Source organism: Camarhynchus parvulus, chromosome 27 (assembly GCF_901933205.1).
Source record: "Camarhynchus parvulus chromosome 27, STF_HiC, whole genome shotgun sequence".
Classification (NCBI taxonomy): Eukaryota; Metazoa; Chordata; class Aves; order Passeriformes; family Thraupidae; genus Camarhynchus; species Camarhynchus parvulus.
This window is the reverse complement of record NC_044597.1, coordinates 3,455,585-3,480,913: the sequence shown is the minus strand read 5'-3', so window position 1 is coordinate 3,480,913 and position 25,329 is coordinate 3,455,585. Positions and strand designations below refer to the sequence as shown.

The 25,329-nt window shown below is 67.9% G+C and overlaps 2 protein-coding genes across 3 annotated transcripts; one reads left to right on the top strand and one right to left on the bottom strand.

Moving 5' to 3' along the window:
- Positions 1-1,456: 1,456 nt before the first annotated feature.
- On the top strand, positions 1,457-22,992 carry RARA (retinoic acid receptor alpha). 2 transcript variants are annotated; one of them, XM_030966204.1, is made up of 9 exons: positions 1,457-1,614; positions 8,230-8,525; positions 18,688-18,836; positions 18,941-19,082; positions 19,927-20,087; positions 20,174-20,350; positions 21,058-21,262; positions 21,442-21,600; positions 22,349-22,992. In XM_030966204.1, the coding sequence occupies exons 2-9, from the start codon at positions 8,348-8,350 to the stop codon at positions 22,558-22,560; spliced, it is 1,383 nt and encodes a 460-aa protein (XP_030822064.1). In that variant the 5' UTR covers positions 1,457-1,614; positions 8,230-8,347; the 3' UTR covers positions 22,561-22,992. The 2 variants fall into 2 exon arrangements, with proteins under 2 accessions (XP_030822064.1, XP_030822065.1); XM_030966205.1 differs by lacking the exons at positions 1,457-1,614; positions 8,230-8,525 and adding an exon at positions 13,806-13,953.
- An 880-nt stretch (positions 22,993-23,872) lies between these two features.
- GJD3 (gap junction protein delta 3) lies at positions 23,873-24,618 on the bottom strand. Its single transcript, XM_030966291.1, has one exon. The coding sequence runs from the start codon at positions 24,572-24,574 to the stop codon at positions 23,873-23,875; it is 702 nt and encodes a 233-aa protein (XP_030822151.1). The 5' UTR covers positions 24,575-24,618.
- Between the last annotated feature and the right edge of the window lie 711 nt (positions 24,619-25,329).

Genomic DNA, 25,329 nt, shown 5'->3' with positions numbered 1-25,329 from the left:
GGCCGCCTCCCGCCGCGCCGTCACCGCCGGCACCCAGATTCCATCTGACAGCCCCGTTCCGCCCGGCTGCTCCCCGCCTGGCACCGGGGCCGCGGCTGGGGGCGGGACCCCGCACCGCGCGACCCGCGCCGGGCGAGGCCTGGGTGGCACGGGGGACACGGGGACACGGGGCCGGTGGCACCTCCTGCCCGCCCTCGCTGCGGCGACGCCGCGGGGAGCGGCACCGGGCGGGATGCGGCCGGCGATGGGCTCGGTGCGGCGGGGCCGGGCTGGGCTCGGCGGGGTCCCCGGTGGTCGGCGGTGCCCCGGTGGGAGCGCAGGGGGGTCGGGCTGGCCGGCGTGCACATCTGGGAGTGATTTGGCACATTCCACTGGGCTGAGCACATGCCGGCGCCTGGGCCTCGGTGTGCGGGGAGGGGGCCGGAGGCTGGCCCGGCCGCGGTGCGCAGCCTCGTTCTGGTGAGCGCACGGGGGAAACTGAGGCACGGGCATGTGCTGAGTGGCCTGGTGGGCATCACCATGCTGTGTGGGCACAGTGGGAGCCTGACAGGCACCCAAGGGTCCTGGGTAGCAGGGGGTCAATGTGACTCCCCCCGGGGCATGTGCTGAGGCTGCCTACACTCCTCACATGTGTGTCTTCCCAGGGGAGCTCCTGCCCCACTGCCCTTACAGCCCTCGTGCCGCAGGGTCTGGGCTGTGCTGGTGGGTGCAGCCCTTTCTGGGCTCCCCGAATGTGGCTGGGTGGCCTGTGTCCATGGCCGTGTCTCCATCGCCATTGCCTTCCTCGGATCAGCATCTCTCCGGGGACAGGGAACAGGGAATTCCGCTGGGTACAGGCACTCTGTAGTCCCGGGGTGCCACAGGTGCCCGCACCTCTTCCCCTCTGAGCCTGGGGGACAGCTCAGTGACTCCCCATCCCTCTCCCCTCTTCCCCCCAGTGTGTTCCCATTTCTCCCCTACGCCCCTGGAGCACCCACTCCTGTTTTCCCTCATGTGGGTGCCCCAATCCTCCACCCGGGGTGGGTGGGGGGTGGGTACCCAGAGTCAGAGGAGCGGGAAGCGGGCTGGGGGGAGATGGTTGAAGCACCTCCTCCTGTGAGCGTGGGGGGGAAGAAGGGTAAGGGGGAGGCTGGAAATTGAGGTGCGTGGCCCCTTTAAGAGCCCCCCCCCCGGCGCGGCGCGCGCACCCACTTTCTCCCCTTCCGCTTTCTGGAGACTTCAAAGAGTTACAAAGCCCGGCTGGCCCCGCCTCCGCCCCGCCCCCGCCCGCGTCTCATTGGCCGGCTCTGCGGGGCAGGGGCGTGGCCACCGGGATGGGCGTGTCCTCCTCCCGCTCCCCCCCCGCCCTCCGCCGCCGCCGCCGCCGCCGCCGCCGCCGCCCCGCCCGGCCCAGCCCCGGGTAAAGTTTCCCCGCGAGCACATGACTCGCAATGGCCGCGGCCGCCGCTCGGTGAACCCCCCCGGGAACCCCCACCCCACCCCTCCCTCACCCCTCTAAGCCGGGGCGAACCCCCCCCCTTTTCACCCCCGCTCCTTCCCGGTGCCGCCGCCATGCAGCCACCACCGGGAACTCCCCGCGTTTAAGGATTTCGGTGTTGGAGTCTCCGTGAGCAGGTAATGAGGGGGTTCTGGATGTGCCCGTGGGAGCGGGGTTGGGAAGGAGGGTCTTGGTGCGGCTCCGGTACCGCCTCTGGGGATCCCCCTCCGGTAACGGGTGATCCCGGGCTTCCCGCAGCGGGGGAGGGACTCCGCCGGGCTGCGGCTGCCGGGAGCACCGGAGCCGCCGCGGCTTTGGGATCGCGGCTTCGACCTCTGCCTCCTACACTGGGCTTGGGGCTGCCGGAGTTCCCTCTCCCGGTACCGACCTCCCGGGCGCTCCCGGGCGGCAGCGCTGCCCCCCCGCCCCGGGGCGGGCTCCGGGGAGCCTCTCCACCCCACCGGGGACCGGCCGACCGCCACAGAGCGCGGTGCTGGGGACACCAGCCCGGGATTACCGGGCTCCCCCGGGCCGCCGGTGCGCGCAGCCACATCGCCCCCACCTTCCCGCGGCGGGGGGGGGCCGGGGCCGCTTCCCCTTTTCGGGGTGCGGCGGGGCCGGGGCCCGGCGGGGGAGCGGGGCCGGGAGCGCGGGGGGGCGCCGGGGGCCGGGGGGCGGGAGCGGCGTCTGCGCCGTTTCCTGGCCGGCGGGCGGAGGAAGCCATCGCTCTGCGCGGCTGACAGGGCGGCGGCGGGCGGGGGGGCCCGGGGGAGCCGGGCGGGGGGCGGCGGGGCCGGGGAAGGGACCGTCAGCCGCTGCCTCCCTCCCGCAGCAGCTGCCCGGGGCCGGGCTGGGGGCGGCGGAGCTCCGGGCAGGGTGGGGGCTTGGGGGTGCAGTCCCCCGGGTGTTCGACCCCGATAGAGGGGGGACCCCCCCGGGCATGGGAAGCAGCGCCCCAGGTTGGGACGGGCCGGTGCGGGGACAAATCTGTGCGTCTGTCCCCTAAATCTGTGCGTCTGTCCCCCAAATCTGTGCCTCTGACCTTTGACCTCGTTGGTGGCAGGGGCCGCCCCGCAGCGCGGTGGGTGCTGGGGGGGGACACGGGGGCTCCCCAAGGCGGTCCCCCCGCTCCGGAGAGCCGGGCGGGCACCGGCTGCTGGCTGCGGGTGCAGCACCGGCCGTGTCCCCGCGCCGGGATTAGCGGGTGACGGCTCGGTGGCTTAGCGGCCCCGCGGCCACTGCTCCCGGGCCATATGTCACCCGTGGGCCCCCACCCTGCCCTTGGGGGTGACCTTGCTGCGGCTCGAGGATGCGCCCGCTCCCGCGGGTGCTCGCAGCGGGGATGCCCGTGGGTGTCCTGGTGGGTGTCTGTCCCCTTTGCCCATTGCTCGCAGCCCCCCAGGTGACACGGTGACACCGACAGTGGGATGACAGGAGCAGGGCACTGCCCTGCGCCTCATCCGGAGCTGCCTGGTGCCTGCGGCTGCTCCATCCCACAGGGACACCTGGCTTCACTCAGCTGTCCTCATACATCCTCCGTGTCCCCGCAGTGGCAGGAGCAGCGTCGCGGCCACAGAGCCTGGGGACGGCTGTGCCACCGCCACCGCCTGCCCTGCGGCGCTGGGATTCACCATCCCGCCGCTCTGCATCTATTTATATCCAGGAGGTTCTGGTGTGACAACGTGCCACATTTGGCCGCGCGTGCCCTGAGCCGCCGTGCCCTGAGCCGCTGTCCTGGCACCGTCCAGCGCCGATGGCAGTGCTGCCACAAAGAGGGTGGCTGAGCTCTGGGGTCCCCCAGCCCTTTTTGGGGCGCTGCTGCAGCGCCTCAAGGTTGGAGGAACTGAGTGCCCTGCAGTGCGTGCCTGGAGCCTCAAGGTGCCCCATGCCGTGGGGCACCCCTGGCAGCGCCAGCCCCGGGCGGGGGGGGCACAGCAAGTGTGGAGGGGGGGTGTGCGATCATATCTGCGGTGACACATGTGCTGATTACGGAAAATGGGTTAATCTCCCTGCGGCTGGAGGCGGCTTAGCGGGGGGTGGCTCGTGGCAGAGCCCGGCGAGGGGCCTCGTGTGCCCGCCGTGGCCTCCGCTGTCCCCTCCGCTGTCCCCGCTGAGCTGGGCAGCGACAAGGGACATGGCAAGGGGACGTGGCAACGGCTCACGGCCGCCTGCCCGCCCGCAGCCAGCCCGGGCACGGCACGGTGGGTCCCGGTGGAGCGGTTTGTGTCCACCAGGTCCATCAGGGCTCCGCTCCTGGGAGCCTGCCCAGGCTGGGGGCACGGTGCCACCAAATCCCGGTGTCCGGGGGTGTCGCGCAGCCGCCTGCCCGCCGGGTCCCCCCGCGCCGTGTCCCGAGCGGCCCCGTGCCAGCTGCACTTGTCTGCCGGCTGTCGCCGAGCCAGCGAGGGCTGTCTGGGGCCGCGCTGTTCCCGGCACGCCATTCCCAGGGCGCCGGCTGCCGCCGCAGCCTCGGCTAAAAACAACCGGGACTGCCGCGAGTGGCTGCTGGGGCACCATCCCCCTGCTTCCCGGGAGCCCCTGGGGATCGGGGATGGGGCGCTCGGGGACCCCATGGATGGGGCGCTCGGGGACCCCATGGATGGGGCACTCGGGGACCCCATGGATGGGGCGCTCGGGGAGCCCTGGGATGGGACACTCCAGGACTGTGAACCCTGGGCCTGCGTGTTCCTGCTTTCATCCTGGGATTGGGATGCAGGATGGGGATTGGGCTGTGCCTGGGGATGTCCCCTCCCTGGGCAGGCAGGGGGGTGTGTGTGTGTCCCCAAGGTGCTGTCCCCACGGTGTGAAGGGCTGATGGGTTGTGCTGGCTGGGACACCACTGCACCTTTGGGACTGGCCTGCTCCTCTCGAGGCACCCACAGTGCAGCCAGGCCGGAGCGGTGCCGGTGGTGCTGTGGCACAGCTGTGGCCATGCCAGGGGCCGTGGCGGGGGCTGGGGCACCTGTTCCCACAGAAGAATGGCGTGTCTGGTGGTGGGTGCGGGAGGTGTAACCGGAGCGGCGCGTTCCCGGCGTAACCGGAGTCGGCCGGGCCGCAACAGGTGGAATTTCAGTTTGTGGCTCCTGGCAGCAGTGAGATGTGGGGTGCTGGGGTGAGGACCCACACTGCAGGGCCAGTGGCGGCTCCCTAGAGTGCCCATGTGCCTCCATGGGTTGGGGAGGCCAGCATGGACGGTGTCCCCATGGGCCAGTGTGGTGTCCCTAGTGCTGTGTCTGTGCTGGGGGAGCCGTGGTGGCTCGGTGTATCTTGCAGTTGGTGTTGGGATGCTGGAACTCCAGTGCTGCCCAGGGACTTGCAGTGGGGCTGAGCAAGCCCTTGGGTCGGCTGCTGGCCCTGAGGAGTAGGATGTAGGTCCTGGGGTCTGCACTGCTCGGAGCATCCTCAGATTGCTGTTCCCAGCAGCCTCAACCCCGGCACACGCTGGCCGAGTGTGTGCCGCTGGCTCCGGCCGTGCCGCAGGCTGGGCATGATTCACGCCTGCCCGGGGACGTGAGAAACGTGACGGTGACTCACCGTGGAGAGCTTTGGGGATACGGCAGAGGGTCTCTCTCAGCAGCCCTGTCAGGGGGGCACCTCACCACGCCTGCACAACCTCCAAACCCTGCTGGCTTGCCCGGGGAGGGGCTGGTGGTGGCGGGGGGCAATGGGGGCAGCCGGGCTCTTGGCCTCGCGTGCGAGGCCACCCCGGGCTGGCTCTGCTGCCAGCGAGGAAACCGCAGGCTGCAACCGCAGTGGCTCCGCAGGCGCTTCCTGCCCTGCCCGGAGGCTGCCATCCTGTGCCCCCGTGCCTCAGCACGGCAACCCCGCTGTGCCCACGGCACGGGGACAGCCTGGCGCAGGGAGGGTCCCCACTGCCCGTTCTGGTCAGGGTGGGGGACGCGCACGGTGGCCGCTGCCAGGTTTGGGGAGCGCGGGATGCTGCGGTGGGGAGCCCTGAGATGGCAGCGGGGACAAGGGGCTGGGGTGGCAGGTCAGTGGGGTCATTGGGCAGTGGGGTGATGCGTCAGTGGGGTGACAGACTCTGGGGTGGCAGGGGAGCAGGGTGAGAGAGTCTGGGGTGACGGGCTGTGACGACTGGGCCGGGACTGAACCGAAACCTGTTGGCCTGGGAATCGAGAGTGGCAAGGGGAAGCTGCGGCCGGGAGCACGGTGCCCGCCGGCGTGACAGGAAGGGCTGGGTCGCTGCCCTCTGCCCAGGCACCCCCAAACAGCCCTGGGCCCGCTGCCCCCCACTGCCGGGGGTGCCAGGGCGGTGCCCCCGCTCACGGCGTGTCACATCCGGGCGCTGCTGCTGCCATCACCGTGTGCCCCGACAGGAAGCACAGCTGGGTTTGGGGGTGTTCTGGGTGCTGCCTGCTCCGGGGGTTTTGGGGGGTGTCAGGGTGGGCTGGAGGTGTGGCTGGCTGGGGTGGGCACTGGGGAAAGGGGCGTTGTGGTGTGGGACCCTGGTCGCTCTGTGGTTGATGCTGGATGTGGATGTGGGTGCTGAGCCCAGCTTGGGGGGGTCACAATGGGGGGCTGCCTTTTTGGGAGGGGTCTCTTGTGGGACTGTGCCAGTGCTGCCTAGACTGTCTGGGTGTGCACACGTTTTTGCACGGGGCTTTGTGCTCTCTTTGGGGTCACAGCAGGACGGTGGCTTGAGCAGCCCTGTCCCACCCCAGCTTTGTCCCCCCACCCCCAGCCATGGCCCCCCAAATTATGTGCCCCACCAGCCCCACTGCTGCTGGCCCTGGGAATGGCCTGATCTGTGTGTCCGTGCGTCTGTCCATCCGCTCCCGGGGGCCACCCCCGGCCTGGGTGGGAGGTTCCTCGTGGCTGCATTTGGCCCGGGCCCCGCAGCAACGTTTTCCACGGGGCTGGAACGAGGCGCTGGATTCCAGGAAGCTCCGGGTCTCGTCCAGCTCCTGCGGGGACTGGAGGAAAAGGCGTTGGGGCGGGTGAGCATGGGCCCTGCCGAGGGGGCTGCACGGCCCCTGGCCCCACACTGCTCACCCAGGGGGCTCTGGGAACGCAGCTTGGTCAGGACAGCCAGGACCCCCATTTGGGACAGCCAGGACCCCCATTTGGGACAGCCAGGACCCCCATTTGGGATGCTCACAATCCCCCAGTCGGGGAGCAGCTGTGTGCTGGGGGCTGTGGCAGCAGAACACGGTCCCAGGGGAGCTCCTCTGGGCAGCAGCTCCTCCTGCCCACCAGCACCCATGGCACCAAGGCTGGCCATGATGCCCAGATCCTCCTGGCCACTTTTGATGGTGTGGAGCCCTGGAAGGGGGGGTCGCTGGGGTGACCAGGCCAGCGGCGTTGGCCTGGCTCGGTCCCTGGCTGGCCAGCAGAGTGTGGGGGGGCCTGAGCGGGTTGAGTAATTGGGCCCCGGCATGGCTGGCGCGGTGCCCGGCGAGCACTTGGCACCGGCAAACATAAACAGTTCTTCCCGCGCCTCCCTCCCCTGGCTCCCCCCGGCCAGCACAGCTCGGGGGCCACGGCCTGGCCGGGGGGGGGCCATGGGCAGTGCCCCACACCCAGGCCAGGCTCCCTGCAGTGCCATGTGTGGAGCCCAGGCCAGGGCTGTCCCCAGGGCGATGCTGAGCTGGCGCCCGGCACGGTGCCCTGGCAGTGCCTGTGGGAATCCCACACTCACTGGGGTGCTGGGGGGGCTGTGACCCTCACCCAGCCACTGATGGGTGCCCACCCCAGGGTGACAGCACCATGGGTGTCCCCATGGGTGCTTCCGCTGGGTCAGTGGGTGCTGGGGTGAGCTGGAAGAACGGGGGGTCCTGCCTGCAGTGGGTGCACCCAGCTGTGTTCTGGGGGGGCGGGCAGGGCCATGCCCATCCCGGCCCCTCCCCAGCGCCTTGCCGGGCGGCCCAGCCTTGTTCCTCTGGATCCTTTTCCGCCTCCGCGGGGCCGGGAGCCAGCACTCTCGGCAAATAAACAGCCCCCGCCGGGCCTCGCGCCAGCACTTAAATAAACAGCCAGCCCGGGATTGTGAAAGCCCCGCGCCCCCCTTCCCACCGCCCCCCGGCCGGCCGGGGCAGGGGTCCGTGCCGGTGGGCACACGGCGTGGCTCATGGCACATGGCACATGGAACAGGGCTGTGTCACAGCGGGCACGGCCCAGCCCTGAGGCCGGCAGAGCCCCCGGTGCTGGTCCTGGGGGGCTGAGCCCCCTCCCCACGGGGCCGGGTCCCTGAGCCCCCTCGGGATCCGCGCAGGGATGGGGGAGCACAGCCGGAATGGGAGCGTGGCAGTGACGGCAGAGCCAGCCCTGAGCAGAGCCGCTGTCCTCAGGGGACCCCAGTGTGCCCGTGTCCCCCCCCTCCCGTCCCCAGCTGCCCTGCAGCCCCCCCAGGCTGGGCCAGGGGCTGCTGCCCCCAGGCTCTGCTGCGTGCCCCATGTGCCATGCCTGGCAGGTTTGGGATCATGGTGTGGCCTTTGGCTGGAGGGGGTGCCCTGTGGGGCCACAGTGTCCCCACGCCGTCCCCACGCCGTGCCCCCGTCCCCCCCCCAGGCAGCTAAGCTGGGATTAGTGAGCTGCGCCTGCCGGTGCCGCCGTCCCGGTGTCGTTAATCGGGGGATCGGCGTTAATCCCACACGGAGCCCCAGACCCGGCCGGCTGCGCCCTCCTGGGGCCGGGAGGGGATGTGTGGCTGGGGAAACTGAGGCACGGCTGGTGGGTGGGGGTGTCAGTGGTCGCAGCCCCTGTGCTAATGCCCCTCTCTGTTCCCCCTGCAGCACCACAGGAGCAGCGCCAGCTGTGAGGAGAGCCCGGCAGCAGGGCACCCGTGGGCCCCATGCTCTGCTGGCCCCCAGGACCCCACACCTGAGAGCCCCCCGCAGCGGAGAGCCCACCATGGCCAGCAACAGCAGCTCCTGCCCCACGCCGGGTGGGGGGCACCTCAATGGCTACCCCGTGCCCCCCTACGCCTTCTTCTTCCCACACATGCTGGGGGGGCTCTCGCCGCCCAGCACCCTGGCTGGCATCCAGCACCAGCTTCCTGTCAGTGGATACAGCACCCCGTCACCTGCCAGTGAGTACCAGAGCCCTGGGGGGGCTGGGGGCACCCCCAGTGCTGGGGGGATGTGTGGGGACCCATCCAGGCCAGGCTCTGTCCCCAGTATGGGGTGTGGGATCCATAATGTGTCCCTGGGGCAGTGGCACTGGTGAGGAGGGGTCTCCCTGCTCCCAGCCACACCTGTGGAGAGCTGATTTTGAGGGCTCTGTGGTGCTTTTTCTCTGTGTGTCCCTGTGAGTGCTGCTGCTGGGGAAACTGAGGCAGGGAGTGGGCAGTGGTCCTGGTGCGGTTGTGCCATTAATTGTGGCCACCTTCATTAGTGGCTGGTTATTATTGGCCTGCAGGGTGTTCCTGTCCCTCACTGTGACCACCCTGTGGGTGCTGTGTCCCCACGGTGGCTCTTTGTTCATGGTGGGGCTGCCATGGGAGAGGTGATGAAGGCGATGAAGACGATCATCATCACCGCTGCTCCCGATTCCATTTCCCCGTGACAGGCTCGTCCATCACGGCCCCGGTAATCACCGCCTGCCATGACGGCAGCTGGGAGCTGCTGGAGGTGGGCTCCCACCCGGGATCCCCCCAAACCAGCACCCCTCAGCGTGCCTCAGTTTCCCTGGACTCCGTGGGGCGGCTGCCGGACCTCTTCTCACCCCGTGCCTGCTCCCTGCAGCATGAGTGCCCTGCGGCGCCCGCTGCCGGGGAGAACCCCGTGGCTCGGGGTGTGGCGGGGCCCCCCCCGGCCCGTCCTTGGCCCCGGGGGCCGGTGCAGGTCCGGGCAGGGCCGGCCCTGGGTGCTGTCCCCCGCCGGAGCCGCCCCGGCGGCGGTGGGACCCAGTGGGACCAGTTCAGCGACTGGGTGTCGGCGGGTGGGGCCACTCCCCCGCGCTGGCTCTGGGGCCATTCCGGGCGTGTGGGAACAGGCTGGGGGGGCCGCCTGTGTCCCCCCCCCTTCCCTGACACTGAGGACAGGGCCGCGGGCACGGCTGGAGGGTGTCCTGAGGCAGGTGGGGAATCGTGCCTCAGTTTCTCCTTGGCCGTCCCTGCTGGGTGCCCGAGCAATGCAGGGAGTGGGGGCACTGTGTGTTGCCCGCCCCGCCTGTAGCATCCACACGGCGGGTGGGTGCCCTGTTTGGGTCGGTGCTGCAGTTTTGGGGTGTGCTGTGGTGCCACTGCTGGCGCGGGGAGGTGCCCGTGTCTGTGTCCCGCCGGTGCCACCGCCCCCTCCTCACCATGTGTCCCGCCCTCTCCAGATGTGCTGCAGCTGCACGGCCCCGGGCTGGGGGGTGCAGCTGCCCCTCCCGGCATTCGGGGCTGGACTGGGCAGCCCAGCGGGTCCGTGGGGGCCGGGATGGGGATGGGGTGGGCTGGGAGCAGTGTGTGGGCACGTGTGTGCTGCCACGAGGGGTGTGGGATGCACGTCCTCGGTGTGTCCTCGGTGTGCCCTCGGCGGGCAGCGTGGAGCTGTGTGTGTGTGTCAGTGCCCTCTGTGCCTGTGTGTGCATGCACACGTGTGTCACATATGTGTGTGTGTGTGTCAGTGCCCTCTGTGCCTGTGTGTGCACAGCTGGGGCTGTGTGTGCACACACATGTGTGTCACAGGTGTGTCTGTGTGTGCCAGTGCCCTCTGTGCCTGTGTGTGCACAGCTGGGGCTGTGCAGGGTGTGCGTGTGTGTGTCACATGTGTGTGTGTGTGTGTGTGTCAATGCCCTCTGTCCTTGTGTGTGCATCCACACACGTGTCACATACGTATTGTGTGTGTGTGTGAGTGCTCTCTGTGCCCGTGTGTGTCACAGTGTGTGTGTGTGTGTGTCAGTGCCCTCTGTCCTTGTGTGTGCATCCACACGTGTGTCACATGTGTGTATCAGTGCCCTCAGTGCCTGTGTGTTGGTGACACACACACAGCAGCGTGCCCCGTGTCCTGTGCCAGGTGTGTACACCCACGCTGGCACGCGTGGCACCGCCGGGTCATGTCTGTGCCCTCATCCCCATCCCGGGGGGCTCTGTGGCGCCTGCCTGTCCCTGGGGGTCCCCTCCCCTGGCCCGTGCCGTGCCTGGGGGGTCCCTGAGGGGCTCCCTCGCCCTGATTCCCAGGCCTGGCTGCGGGACCCCAGCCCAGCCCCCCGGCCCCGCTGCCGGGACAGGGGGCCCCGCTCCGGGCTGGCCTGTCACCCAACCCGCTGGCTCCGGTTTCCTCGCGCCGCAGCCGCTCCCCCGCAGCGCCCCGTAATTAATTAATTTTTAAAAATTAATGAGCAAAACGTGCTCCCTGCAGGCCGGGGGCGGCGGGGGCGGGGGGCCCCGCTAAGGCCAGTGGCCGGGGGAGCCCCGCGGGGTGCGGTGCTGGGGACCCCCCCGGCCCCCCCATCCCTGCCCGGGGAAGATTGATGAGGCGCTGGGCCCCCGGCCTGGGAAAGCCCATTAGGCGGAGGTTCTCTATCACTGTCAGGGGCCGGGGGGAGCCGCCTGCTCCAGCCGGGAATTCGCCGGGCTCAAAAGCGGCTGAAGGGGATAAATGGGGTCTTTTGAAGTGGGCGGGCGAGAGGGGGGCTGCGGGGCCCGGGGGGGGCTGCGGGGCCCCGAGGTGCCGGCGCGGCGGTGGGGGAGGGGATGGGGGGGTTCGTGTGGGGGCTGCGGGCATCCCTGTGACCCTGCCATCCCAAAGCCATCCCAAAGCCATCCCCTCCGGCACGGGGGGGTTCTCCGTGGGGTCCCTATGGGCTGTAGGGTGCGTTGGGTTTGCATCAGCCTTTTGGAGGCGGCTCTGTCCCCCCGGAGCATCGCTCAGGGAGCGCGGCCAGGAGGATGCGGGGCTGCGGATGGTGCTGGAAGGGCCCCGTTTTCGTGTCCCCGGGCTGCTGGTGGGATGTGGCTCAGGGCGGGGTGTGCCTGTCCCCCTCACACTGCGGGATTTACGTGCGGGGTGTCCCCTCGCCCAGTTCCTCTTGGCTCTGGAATTAAGGCTTTGTGTTTTTTGGTTTTTTGTTGTTTCTTTTTTTTTTTTTAAATAATCTCTGTTTCTTCCTGTTGCCGCCGACGCGGGACGGGAGGGGATGCGGGACGGGAAGGGATGTGGGAAGCGGTGCAGGAAGCGATGCGGGATGGGAAGCGCTGCCCGTCGGGGCGGCCCCCGGCACGGCCCGGCCGCGCGGTGCCACCGCCCGCGTCCCCTGCGCCGTCCCCTCCGTCCCCTCCATCGCAGCCACATTCTTTCCAGCGCTGGTAAATGAGTCAGAGCAGACATTTGTCATGTTCGCTGCAGGAAGTTGGAGCAGCGCTGGGCTTTTGTTCGAAACCTGCTGGCTAAGCAAAGCCCCGACTTGCCATTATTATTTAAACAGGCGCTGCTGCCGCGCTGCGCAGCCCCGCACGAACACACGGACACACGGACACGCGTGCACAGCCACACACATGGAACGGCCACACATGGACAGTCACACACACAGGGACAGTCACACATGTACAGCCACACGCATGCACAGCCACACACACGGGGACAGTCATACATGTACAGCCGCACATCGACAGCCACACATGTGCAGCCACATACACATGTACAGCGACACACACAGAGAAAGCCGCACGTGTGCAGCCACACATGGACAGCCACACATGTGCTCAGCCACACACACATGTACAGCCACACATGGACAGCCACACATGGACGGCCACACATGTGCAGCCACATACACATGTACAGCGACACACACAGAGAAAGCCACACACATACAGCCACACATGTGCACAGTCACACGTGCGCACAGGACAGTCACATGCACACACACACACAGTCACAGAGGCACACACAGAGCCACACACACACGCAGACACACAGATGTGGGAGGCAGTGCCCGCACCCTCCCAGCCGTGCACACGCCTATGCTCCTGCTGCCCATGGCAGGGCCCAGCTGGGGGCTCAGTGGGGCTCCTCTCCCTCCAGGGCAGCCTGAGCTGGGCAGCTGGGGCCGGGGCAGCGTGGGTGTGCCCGCTGTGCAGCAGAGATCACCTCTGCAGAGGGAAGTGGCACCCCCAGGGCCTGTCCTTGGCGTGTGACCGTCCCCGCTGTCACCACTTGGGCTCCCTGGGCTTGTGGTGTCAGCTTCAGCTGGGCCTTGTGTGAAGGGCAGTGGTGGCACACGGATCTGTGCCCTGCAGGGGTGACAAGCCAGCACACACACGTGTGCATGGACACACAGATGGATACAGCAGGCTGTGCACACACTCGTGTGTTCATGTTCTCAGCTGTTGCTGTGCTTGGTGGGACACGGTGTCACACACGTGTGTGTGTATGTGTGTGTGTGTGCAGGACGAATGCACACACGTGTGCACATACAGGCTGCCCTGTGCAGGCACACACACACCTCCCCGTGTGTCTGTGCAGCAGGAGCACACATGGCCCTGCGTGATGCACTGGGAACATGCATGAACACATGTGCACATGCATGTACACAGACCCACCCACCGCCCCGGGGCGGGGGCCGAGGGTCAGGCCGAGGTGAGCCCTTCCCGCGGGTTCACCCGCAGTTCACCCGCATCCCATTAGGCAAATGAGCTGCGGCCGCCGGGCAGCCCCCGGGACCCCCCCGGGACCCCCAGGGCCCCGTCATCTCCGCCGGGCAACCCCCGGGCCCCCCAGCCCCGCCTTGAGCCCCTCCCTCCCCATTTCGCTCCCGCGTGTCCGCGTCCCTCTGCCCGTCCGTGTTCCCCTGCGTGTCCCGGTGCCCCCGCGTGTCCATTTCTTCACCGTGTCCTCCTCCGTGTCCGTGTCACCACCACGTCTGTTACCCCCCTGCATGTCTGTGTCCCTCTCGGTGTCCGTGCCCCCCTCCCGCATGTTCTTGTCCGTGTCCTGTGTCCGTGCCCCCCCCCCACCCCCGGCGGGTCCATTTCTCTCCTGCGTGTCCGTGCCCGGTGTCCGTGCCCGGTGTCCGTGCCCGGTGTTCGTGTCCCGTGTCCGTGCCCGGTGTCCGTGTCCCTGCCCGGTATCCGTGTCCCCTCTCCTGCGGGTGCCGGTGCGGCCCCGCGGCGCGGAGCGGGTTAAGCGCGGGGAGGCGGCGGGTGCCGGGAGGGACCGGGGCTGGCGAAGCCGCAGAGCCGGCGGGGCTGCGCCTTCCTCCCCTCCCCCCGCCTCCTCCTCCTCCTCCTCCTCCTCTTCCTCCTCCTCCTTCTCCTCCTCCTCCCGCCGCTCGGGCGCGGAGCGAGCGGCGGGGCCGCTCCGCGGGGCGATGGCAGCGCGGCGCGGGGCGCCCCGGGGGCGCGGGGGGGCACTGACCGCCCGGGGCCGCCCCCGGCCGGGGGAGCCGCCCCCGCCGCCCCGGGGCCATGTACGAGGGCGCGGCGGTGGCGGGGCTGCCCCCCGGCCCCTTCCTCCGCATGGATTTCTACGGGCCGGGCCCCCGGGGCTGCCCCCCCCGCCGCCCCCCGCCGTGGAGCAGCTCCGGCCGCTGTAGGTACCTGCGCACCGGGGGCGGACGGGGCCCCCCGCCCGTCGCATCGGGCCGGGGAGAGCGGCCCCGAAACGCGGGCGGGGGTGGGGGGGGCTGCGGGGATGGTGCGGGGTGCGGGGGCCGTGGGCGGGGGGCTGAGCTCAGTGCTGGTCCTGGAAGAGTGCGGGGCTCAGCCCCCTCAGCCTCCTCCCCACCCGCTCCATGCGCAGAAGCCTCCGGCTCTTTAAACACCCCCTGCCCTATTTCGGGGGCAGTCGGGGCCGAGCTCGGTGAAGGGGGGCAGGGGGGTCGCCTCTCGCCCCCCCCTTCCCGCAGCGGGGTCCGGGCAGCGCCGGCTCCGCCGGGAATTTCGCTCTCTCTTGATAAAGGCTCCGGGAAAATCCAATTAACTACAGACGGAGCCGCCGCTGCTGCCCAGGCGCGGGGGAGCCCCAGCCTGGGCCCCCACCCTGCCGCGGATCGGGGGGTCCCCCTGGGCAGGGGGTGGATGTGGGGCCGGGCCAGTCCTGTTCCCGCTGGAGGGAGCCTGCCCCGTGTCCCTGGAGGGATCACGGCCCGGTGCCCTGTGCCGGGGGCACGGAGGGCACAAGGACACCGCGATGGGCACGGGCAGCGCGGTCCGAGTGCCGGCCGCGCTGGGAGCTGCTCCCCCTCGGGGATGTGGAGCCCTGCTGCGGTTTGTGCCCACGGGGTGGGGGCGAGTGAGATCTGGGGGGGGCTGCAGGAGTCTCCTGTCCCGGCTGTGCTGTCCTGGCACCCAGGGGCACCACAACGGCCCGGGGAAGGTCCTGCCGCGTTCCGTGGGACTTTCACCCCGCCAAGGGCGGGGATCCCTGGCGGAGGCCCATGGCGGGGTGCCCGCTGTGCAAAGGCTGCGCGGCCGCGGACCCCCGGTGTCGCTCCCCTCATTGTCTCGGGGCCGCTCGACCTTTGCGCTGGCACCGAGCGCGGCCGCGGGGCCTTTGTCTGCGCTGGGGACATGCGGGGGCTCCCGCTGCCTCTGCGAGGCCTCGCTTGGGCAGGGTGGGCACGGGGGTGCCCAGCTCCAGTGCCACCCTTAGCGCTGCCCCCGGCTCTGTCTCTGAGCAGGGTCGCTGAGGGATATTGTCCCCTCTCTGTGCCCCCCAGTCCTGCGGGGGCTCCCTGTGGGTCGCAGCGCTGCTGGCCGTGTGTCCCCTGCCCTGGCTGGGGCACCTCGGGGCTCTGGTCGCGGTGACCATGACCTGGCGAGCGTGTGGGCGGCGGGCGCTGGCGGCACTCCCTGGCTCTGTGCCCCGCTCCCGACGTCACTCGAGGTGCCCGTGTCTCCCCAGCCCGGGGGTGCCAGCCCGGGCAGGGCTGAGCCGTGCCGTGCCGTGCCTCAGTTTCCTCAGAGCCAGCTGCGGCCGTGCCCGCTGGCCCCGTGGTGCTGGCAGCTGGCCCAGCGTGGCACTGCCCTGCCCGGCGGGGCGTGTTGTGTTGGCATAAGAGCCAGAGCTGCTCGGGGGGCACGGGGAGCCCACCCACACCCCGGAGAGGAGTGAGGCTGCCACCATGGGGAAAACTGAGGCACGAGGCAGCTCCTGAGGGTGGTGGGAAATCCCGTAGGAGCCCACCGAGACAGTGGGAGCCCCCTGCCCCTGTGGAGCCGTGGGCTGTTGGGGGTTTTTGGAGTGCTGTGGGGGTGTGAGAGGGGTACGTGGGGCTGGATTGTGCGTGGCACCCCCCCGCCGGGCACGGGGTGGCCTCACATGGCCTTGTGAAAGCTGTGGGTGTGTCGGGGTTCTGAGGACGCCAGAGCCTGGTGCTGGCAGGGGGCAGACAGCGGGTGCTGGGCAGGATGCCCGTGGGGACCAGGCGGTGCCCGTGGCCGGTGGCCGTGAGCAGGAGCGGGCAGCCCGGGGCTCTGGGTTCCCGGCACCCTCTTCCCTCTCTCCCTCCCTCCCCCTTCTCCTGCAGAGGCGCAGGAATTCGGGGCACGTGGGATTCTCATCCGCAGGGAAGCCCTGGGTGGGCCTCCACCCTCCCGTGTGGGGGCTGTGACCCCTGGCACGGCACTGCCACCGCACCGCCCTGCGGGACCCCCGGTGACCCCCTCTGCGACCCCCGGGTGGGCTCCCCCTCTAATCCCCCCATCCTCATCCTCCCCGCTCCGCCGGCCGGGCTGTGTCCCGGAGCACGGCGGGGTGGTGGCGTTGCGGAGGCCGGTGTCCCCTCGGGCGGTGGCACACGGGGTGTCCCCGCAGGCGCTTTCCCACGCCAGGGCGGGGGTGCGGGTGTCGGGGTGCCCCGGGGTCCCCCGGCGCGGGCAGGAAGCAGCCGGCGGGGCCGCGGGCGGGGGCGGCGCGTTCGGCGCTCACCCGGGATCTGGCGGAGCCGCAGCATCTGGTCTGCAGCTGGAGCCGGGCTGCGCTGCCTCGGCCGTGGGGGGGACAGCGGGGTCCTCCCCGCTGCGGGCTGAGCCTGGGCATTGGGGTCCGCCGTGTCCCCAGCTGCACCCCGGCACCCAGCGTGGCACCCATCCTGCCCCGCTCAGCGCCTTTGGGTGCTGCTCTGTGCCCACCCAGGCCTGACGCTGCCGTGGGGGGGGCTCCTGGGGAGCTGGCCAGGCTGGCGGCTGTGGCCGTGTCCCCTCCGCGGTGGCACCGGGCTGGTGATGGTGGTGGCAGGGGATTCCCGGGGTGCTGGCGCAGCTCTGCCAGCGCAGGGACGCGGAGGGAGCCGGGTCCCCTTCCCCCCTCCGCACCCAGCACATCAAAATCTTGTCAAATCCGCGTTTTGTGAGTGCAGCTCTCCACGAGGAAGTTCTTAAATTATATAAAAGAGGCGATAAATTATAGACGACGTTCTCTCAGTCACTTTAATGGCTCCGCTCCCTCGAGTGGCAGCGGTGATTTATTCAGCCCGGGAGCTCTGCCCGGCGCTCGCCCCCGCGCCCGTGTCCCACCCGCAGCCCGGTATCCCACCCCGCACACCCACATCCCACCTCGCAGCCCCGAGTCCCACCCTGCACCCTCCCAGCCCCCCCCACACGCTCGTATCCCGCCTTGCACGCTCGTATCCCGCCTTGCACACTCCCCCGGTGCTCCACACTCTCATATCCCGCCCTGCACCATCCCCTCCGTGCCCTCAGATCCCACCCCACACATTCTCCCGGTGCCCCACACACTCATGTCCTACCCCACACACTCGTTTCCCACCCCATACGTTAATATCCCACTCCATACATTTATATCCCACCCACCCCACACACTCGTTTCCCACCCCACACACTCGTGTCCCACCTCATACATTCACATCCCACCCTACATACTCATGTCCCACCCCATACATTCACATCCCACCCCACACTCTCCCACCCCACACACTCGTATCCCACCCCACCCCAGGTACTCCTCACCCTTCCCCACACTCTCCTGTCACACCCCGCACTTTCCCCGTCCCCGTTGTTGCCTGGGGACAAGCGGGACAAGCGTCAGGGCTGGCTTTGTCCCGTTGTCCCCTCCCTGGCCCCATCCCGTGCCCTTTGGCGAGGGTCCCATGGCACCGCCGGCCTGGGGACCCCCACCCCTCACCCCCAATCCCCCCAGCTCCGCTGGGCCCCTTCTCGGGGCCGGGTGTCCCCAACCGGGGCTCCCCGCGGCTCCCCGGCCCCGGGGGGGCTCCGGCGGCCCTGGGGCCCTTTTTGGGGTGCAGGGGCCGGCGGGGCGGGGGGGGGGCCCAGGCTCCCCCGCCGGGCCTGGCCTTTAATATCCTGTTTGACTGGTTCGCTTGGCTCTGCTGCAGAAAAACATTCGCAAACATCCCGGAGCAGCCGGGGAGCGCTTAACCCCTGCCTGGCTGTGCCCCACGCTGGGGCTGCACCCCAACTGTGCTGAGCCCCTCCCCAGCTCCAGGGGCGCGCCCTGACCGTGCTGAGCCCCCCCACATGCCAGAGGTGCACCCAACTGTGCTGAGTCCCCCCAGCTCCAGGAGTGAACCCCAACTGCACTGAACCCCTCCCTGTCCAAACAGGGCCAAGGCTTGACCTGGGGGACTTGGGCACATCCTGCAGGGGATGGGGGTGCTTCTGGGGTGCACGAGGCACATCCCTCCAGGTTTTGGGGTGCAGGAGGGGAACAGGCATGTTCCATGAGGTTTTGGGGTGCAGGAGTGTACTGGCTGTGTCCCCTGTGCTGTCAGGGCCAGGGTGTGCTTGTTATGGGGACAAAGGTGGCACTGCCCTTGGGCATGGCCTCCATTGGGGGACCTCGGGGTGCCAGCTGGGTGCCACTGTGCCTGTCCCCTCCTGGGGGGCCACGCTTTGGCTGGGGGTGGTGGGTGACCCTGGGGCTGTGGGGGTCACCCTGTGTGTGCAGGTGTCACACTGTACGTGTGCCCACACGTGTGACTGAGTGTGTGGCACCAGCTCGCCCAGGCTGGCCCTGCACCCTCCATCCCCTCATCCACTGGCAGCGCTGCCTGGGCTGGGGGCTCCTGGGATCCCAGCCCTTTTTCTTTTCTTTGTATTTTTTCCCCCTTTTTTTTTTTTTTTTTTTTTGTCTGCCTGAATTCCACATCGTCTCTGTGACCTGGAAATGTCACGTTGCATCTTCCCAGCACGCGTCCTCTCCTCGCTGGCCCCGCTCGACCTGGCGCCAGGGCCGGGCTGGGCAGTGCTGGGCTGGGGCTGCCAGGACCCCTGGAGCTGGGGAGCATCCTTGGGGTGCAGGATGGGGGGGCTCCGTGTTTTGAGTGTCTCCCCTTCCCCACAGCCGTGGAGACGCAGAGCACCAGCTCGGAGGAGATCGTGCCCAGCCCCCCGTCGCCCCCACCCCTGCCCCGCATCTACAAGCCCTGCTTCGTGTGCCAGGACAAGTCCTCGGGCTACCACTATGGGGTCAGCGCCTGTGAGGGCTGCAAGGTGAGCGCTGCCACCGGCCCCCAATGCCACCAGGGCTCCCCGGGCTCCTCGGGGTGCTCGGGGTCCCCGTGGCGGGCGCTGACGGGGCCGTGCGGGGTCCCCAGGGCTTCTTCCGCCGCAGCATCCAGAAGAACATGGTGTACACGTGCCACCGGGACAAGAACTGCATCATCAACAAGGTGACACGCAACCGGTGCCAGTACTGCCGGCTCCAGAAGTGCTTCGAAGTCGGGATGTCCAAGGAGTGTGAGTGGGGATGGGATGGGGATGGGGATGGAGAAGGGATGAAGGGACACCGTGCCTGGTGTCCTGCTCAGGGGGTTCTGGGTGTGATGGGCCATCGCCAGCAGCCCCCACCGTGTGCCCAGCAAGGCTCAAGGGGGATGGGGACCCCCTGGGATTGTGTCACAGCCTGGCAGTTGCCCAGGCAACACGTGATTGATAATGTCAGAGATAAATGACGCTGAGGAGGCCTCCCGGCTCTGCTGGCAGTTGTCATGGTGCCCGGCTGTGCCCCCACGGTGGGTGCCTGGGGGGGTGGGGCTGCTGAGGCACAGCTGAGTCCTGCCCCATCTGCCAGCCCCTGGGGACTGGGACCCCTGGGAGGAGCTGGCAGAGCCTGGGGGCCCAGGAACTGCCAGAGGGGTTCAGCATCCCAGGGGCTCACCCTGCACCTAAGAGGGGTCCTGGCCCTCTCAGCCTATAGAGACTGATCCCTGCAGGGCTGGGGCTCCTCCCAGCTGCTCCTCCCTTCCCAGCTGCCACCCCCAGGGTCCCTCCTGTGCCCTTCACCCACTGTGGTGGCTCAGCTGCCATTCTCTGTCCCTGGGGTCCCTCTCTGATGTGTTGCTTTGCAGAGCACTGTCCCCTTGGCAAGGAGTGTGGGCCCCCCAAGGGTGCAGGGTCTAACTGATGACTTGGGGGTTGTTTAAAGGAATCTGTGGGGCTGATGGCTCTGCTGGGAGCTTGTCACTACAGCTGAGCCCATTGCTGGTGGCAGGTCCCCATCCTGCCCTGAGGGGCAGAGCGGGGTGGGGCAGGGGCTGGGTGGCACCAGGGCCAGGTGACAATGACCCTGCCGTTCCTGCAGCCGTCCGCAATGACCGGAACAAGAAGAAGAAGGACGTGCCCAAGCCGGAGTGCTCGGAGAGCTACATCATCACACCTGAGGTGGAGGAGCTCATCGAGAAGGTGCGCAAAGCCCACCAGGAGACCTTCCCCGCGCTCTGCCAGCTCGGCAAATACACTACGGTGAGTGTCACTGGGTCTGGGGGCTCCTGGGGGGCTGGGGAGGGTGGCACCCCTCCTGTGCCCTCATCCCCCACCTCCCGCCACAGAACAACAGCTCGGAGCAGCGCGTGTCCCTGGACATCGACCTGTGGGACAAGTTCAGTGAGTTGTCCACCAAGTGCATCATCAAGACGGTGGAGTTTGCCAAGCAGCTCCCTGGCTTCACCACGCTCACCATCGCCGACCAGATCACCCTCCTCAAAGCCGCCTGCCTCGACATCCTGGTGAGCAGGGGTCTTGGGTTGCTGGTGTTAATTGCTGCCCCGAGATGTGCAGGATGTCTCTGCTTCGGCCTGTGCGGCTGAAGAACGAGTCTGGACTCTTCACTTTTCGGTCTTTTGGTTGTTTATTAATTCTTATCTATAAAATTTTCTTTCTGCCCAGCCGAGGTCTGCTCAGCAGGGCAGCCACAGGCACTCTGACCACCCCCAAGGCGGTGTTGTCCTTTTATACTACAAACTACGTATAACATATTTACACTTAATTCCCAATACCTATCACCTGTGTTAGACAGTGCACTTCTACTCTAACCCAATCCCAAAGTGCCAACATCACTGCAGAAAATGGAGAACAAGAAGAAGAAGAGGAAAGGCTGGACATGCCCAAGTTCCTCTATCTTGTCCCCATAACCCCCAAACCAAAAATCCTAAAATCTACATTTCCACCCTGTGATAATTTTATTATTACACCATTCAAACCTCTGTGACTTTCAGGTCCTCATACAAAGCTGGCAACTTGCTCCAGGGGTCAAAATCAAATCCCCAGGTGTTCTGAGCTGTGTGCCAGGGTTTCTCAGCCCCCCCGGTGGGGTCCTTGGCAACTCTGGACACCCAGAGGGATGCGCTGAGTTCCGACACATGGGGACAAGGATGGGGACAGGGATGAGGAGGGGACGCCAGGCTGAGCTCCCCGCCCTCTGTCCCCACACCAGATCCTGCGGATCTGCACGCGCTACACGCCGGAGCAGGACACCATGACCTTCTCGGACGGGCTGACGCTGAACCGCACGCAGATGCACAACGCGGGGTTCGGGCCCCTCACCGACCTGGTGTTCGCCTTCGCCAACCAGCTGCTGCCGCTGGAGATGGACGACGCCGAGACGGGGCTGCTCAGTGCCATCTGCCTCATCTGCGGAGGTGGGTGCAAGGATGGGCACCTGCCCGGTGCCCGCGGGCCCCCGGGGCAGCCCGGCCGTGCTCCCCACAATGGCTGAGCAAGGAGATCCCAAATGAAACCCAAGCGGTGGGAGCTGGGAACCCACAGGATGGCAAGGGTGTGCCGTTCCCCTCAACCACTGTGTGTGCCCCCTCCCCAGACCGCCAGGACCTGGAGCAGCCTGACAAGGTGGACAAGCTGCAGGAGCCACTGCTGGAGGCACTGAAGATCTACGTGAGGAAGAGGAGGCCAAACAGGCCCCACATGTTCCCCAAGATGCTCATGAAGATCACAGACCTGCGCAGCATCAGCGCCAAGGGTGAGGCTCCTGTGGCTTTGGGTCCTGAGGGAGCATCCAGGGGACACTGGGGGGTCTGGGTCACTCAGCATCCTCCAGAGGGGATGAAGGACACACCCAGCACTTCATCTTCCAGGGATGCTGGAGATGTGACCATGTCCCTTGTCCTCAGTGCCCAGGGAGAAGCAAAGCTGGGGGTGTCAGTTTGAGGGTGATGCTTTCAGGCTGCTGTTTTGGCAGTGTCACTTTTTGGATGCCATTTTGGTGGTGCCATTTGGGTTTTTTTTGGGTGCCTTTTGGGGGTGCCATTTTGGGTTTTTTTGGGTACCATTTGAGGGTGCCACTTTCAGGCTGCCGCTTTGGACGTTCCATTTTTTGGGGGCCAGTTTTTGGGCGCTCATTTGGGGGGGTGCCAGTTTTAGTGTGCCATTTTGGTGGTGCCGTTTTGGGTTTTTTTGGGTACCATTTGGGGGGGCCAGATTTAGTGTGACATTTTGGGTAGTTTTGGGTGCCTTTTGGGGGTGCCATTTGGGGGTTTTTTGGGTGCCTTTTGGGCATGCCATTTTTTGGGCGCCAGTTTTTGGGTGCCAGTTTTTGGGCGCTCATTTGGGGGGAGTGCCGGTTTTAGTGTGCCATTTTTTAGTGACGCAGTTTTGGTGGTGCCATTTTCGGGTTTTTTTTGGGTACCATTTGGGGGTGCCACTTTCAGGCTGGAATTCTGGGAGCGCCACTTTGTGGCATCCCCCCGCTGACCCTGCCCCTCCCGCAGGCGCCGAGCGGGTGATCACGCTGAAGATGGAGATCCCGGGCTCGATGCCGCCGCTCATCCAGGAGATGCTGGAGAACTCGGAGGGCATGGACACGCTGGGGGGGCAGGCGGGCGGCCCCCGCGGGGGCAGCCTGGGCCCCCCCCCGGGCAGCTGCAGCCCCAGCCTTTCCCCCAGCTCCAACCGCAGCAGCCCGGCCACGCACTCGCCGTGACCCGCGCCCGGCGCGCACTCAGGACAGAGCTGCCGGCACCGGGGGAGCCCCTGCGCCCAGCCCGGCCCGGCTGCAGCCCCCCTCCCCGGGCGGACTCCTCGGCAGCCCCCGCGGAGCGGATCCCCGCACAGCAGCCCCGGGCCCAGCCCAGCGTTGGTTGTGTCACATTTCAGGGGCGCGGGGACCTCGGGGACGCCCCGGCCCCACCAGCACCAGCACCCACGGGATCGCGACCACCGAGCCACCCCCCGCCCCGCCCCGCTCCGGCCGTCTGCGGGGGGGGGCCCGGCCAGCCCCGCACGCCGAGGAAGCAGAGTCATTTAAAAGAGAAAAGAAAGCAAAGTATATATATATAAATATCTATAAATATCTATAAATACGTTTTAAAACCTTTGTAAAAGTTTGGAGGGGTTTTTAGGCCTGTGCAGGTGGAGGGGGCACGTCGGGCGCTGCGGGGGAGGGTGGGGGGGTGGGGGCACACGGTTTATTATTATTAAATTCCTTTTTTTTTTGTTGTTGTTGTTGAGATTTTAGTGGATTTAGAGTCGGGGGGCACCGGGCGGGCCCTGCCCCGGCCCCCCAGGCGGGGAGGGGACTGTGGGGGGCACAGGGTGGTGCCAGTCCCGGCCTCGCGGGGATGGGGGGCCCGGCCCTGCCGGCACGGGGAGGGGGGACGGGGGGGGCTGGCTCCAGAATAAAGTTTATTTATTCTAGTGCCTGGCTCGTTATTCTTGTGGGGATACCAGGGGAGGAGGGGGAGCCGGGGTGGCGAGGAGATGGTCAGGCTGTGGCACCCCAAGCCCTGTTTGAGGGGGGTTTGTTCTTTGCTGCAGGAGGGCAGCCCAGGCCCCCCATATTGCTCTGCCTGTCTGGTCATCCCCAAAGATTGGGACAGAACCCTTTGGGGTCCCCCCCCCCAGAACCCTAAAGCTCTGATCTTCCCACCCTTGAGGCCACAGTCATGTCCCTCTATGCCAGGGGCCAGCCCTGATGCATTTGTGACACTCCCAGCACAGGGTTTGGGGACAGCCCTGGCCCTCCCATGCCGGGCTGGGGGGTCAGGGGTGTTCCTGCCCCTGCGCAGGGATGGGACCTGTTTATTTTCTTTTTGTCCGTATTTTTTTTTTCCAGCAGCTGCCGGGTGAGCCCTGTGTCCGCCGCCCACAACAGGAACCGGGGGGCACCGGGGGCACCGGGGCACAGCCCAGCCCGGCGCGGATTCCCTGGCTCGGCGGGGGCCGAGACCCCTCTGGGGCCGGGAGATCCGCTGTGACCGCCGGGCTGACACCGGCCACAGCTCATCCCAGCAGGGTCACACGGTGAGGTCCCCCCGCGGGTGGGGTCCCTCCGCAGCCCCCCCGGGAGCCGGGCCCCGCTCCTGCGGGCGGTGGCAGCAGCCGGGCCGGGCCGGGGGCCCCTTGCGCAGGAGGTGGGCGAGCTCGGCCAGGCTGAGCAGCGCCGAGACCAGCCCCACCACGAAGTAGAAGTGGATGAAGACGGTTTTCTCGGTGGGGCGGGAGACGAAGCAGTCGACGCGGTGCGGGCAGGGCCGGCGGCGGCACACGAAGAGCGGCTGCACCCTGAAGCCGTAGAGCAGCGCCTGGCCCAGCAGGAAGCCCAGCTCGGCGGCGATCCGAGCCACCACGCTGCCCACGTAGAAGGGCTGGAGGCGGCGGGCGCGCTGGCCGGGAGCCCCCCCGCGCCCCGGCTTAGCCGCCTGGTGCACGGCGAAGATGACGAAGAGAGCGGCGGGCGCCGAGAGCACGACGACGTGGAAGACGAGGAAGCGATAGTGGGAGATGGGGAAGGCGGCGTCGTAGCACACGGGTTTGCAGCCCGGCTGCTGCGTGTTACACACGAACTCCTCCTGCTCGTCCTCGAAGACGTCGCTGCCCACGGTGGCCAGGACCAGGATGCGGAACAGGAGCATCACCACCAGCCAGAAGCGGCCCACCATGGGCGAGTGCTCCTGCACGGCGTCCAGCAGCGAGCTCAGGAAGCCCCACTCGCCCATGGCCGCGCTGCGGGAGCGGGGTCAGCGCTGGGGGGGACGCAGTGACCGCCGGGTCGGGCCCTGGTGGCAGCACGGTCCCTCCAGCTCTCCATCCTCCCGCCATTCCCAAACGCACCACGGCGTGCCCGCTCACGGGAGGGTGCCCGGGCACTGGCAGGAGTGTCCCCAGGCCCCCGCTGTGCCCAGGACTCGCTCCCCCAGGGATGGGTCCAACAGGGCAGGACCAGCAGATTCCCCATCCCCGGTCCCCCTCGCGCAGCTCGGCCTGGCTGAGCTGTGGCCCCCCACAGGAGCCCCGTACCTGCGTGGGCTGCAGTCCACGGTGTGCCAGCGCTGCTGGCAGCGGCTCTCCAGGGCCGTCCAGGACTGTCCGGTCTCTTCGTCCAGCTGGGATGGGATAATGGTCCCACAGCCACGCCTGGAGGCCTTTTAAAGGGACAGAGAGCCCGCAGGGGCGCCTGGAGGGAGGGAAGGGCTGAGCACTGCCGGTGGGGCTCAAGGACAAAAGCTGCCCTGCCCAGGGCCAGCAGCTCCCAGGTTGAGAGGGGTGGTGGCCCCCTCAGTGCAGAAATGCCCCCAAACTTTGTCCTTCCCAAACCCACAGGGCCTCAGGGTCCTCACGCCACAGTACTTGGCCCCCAGAAGACCTTCCCCCCCTTGCTGGCATCACCCCTGACACATCAGAGCCTGCGTACACCCAGCCCTGCTGCCAAAGCTCCAGCCCTGCAGTGCCTGGGGGATGCTCACAGCTGGCA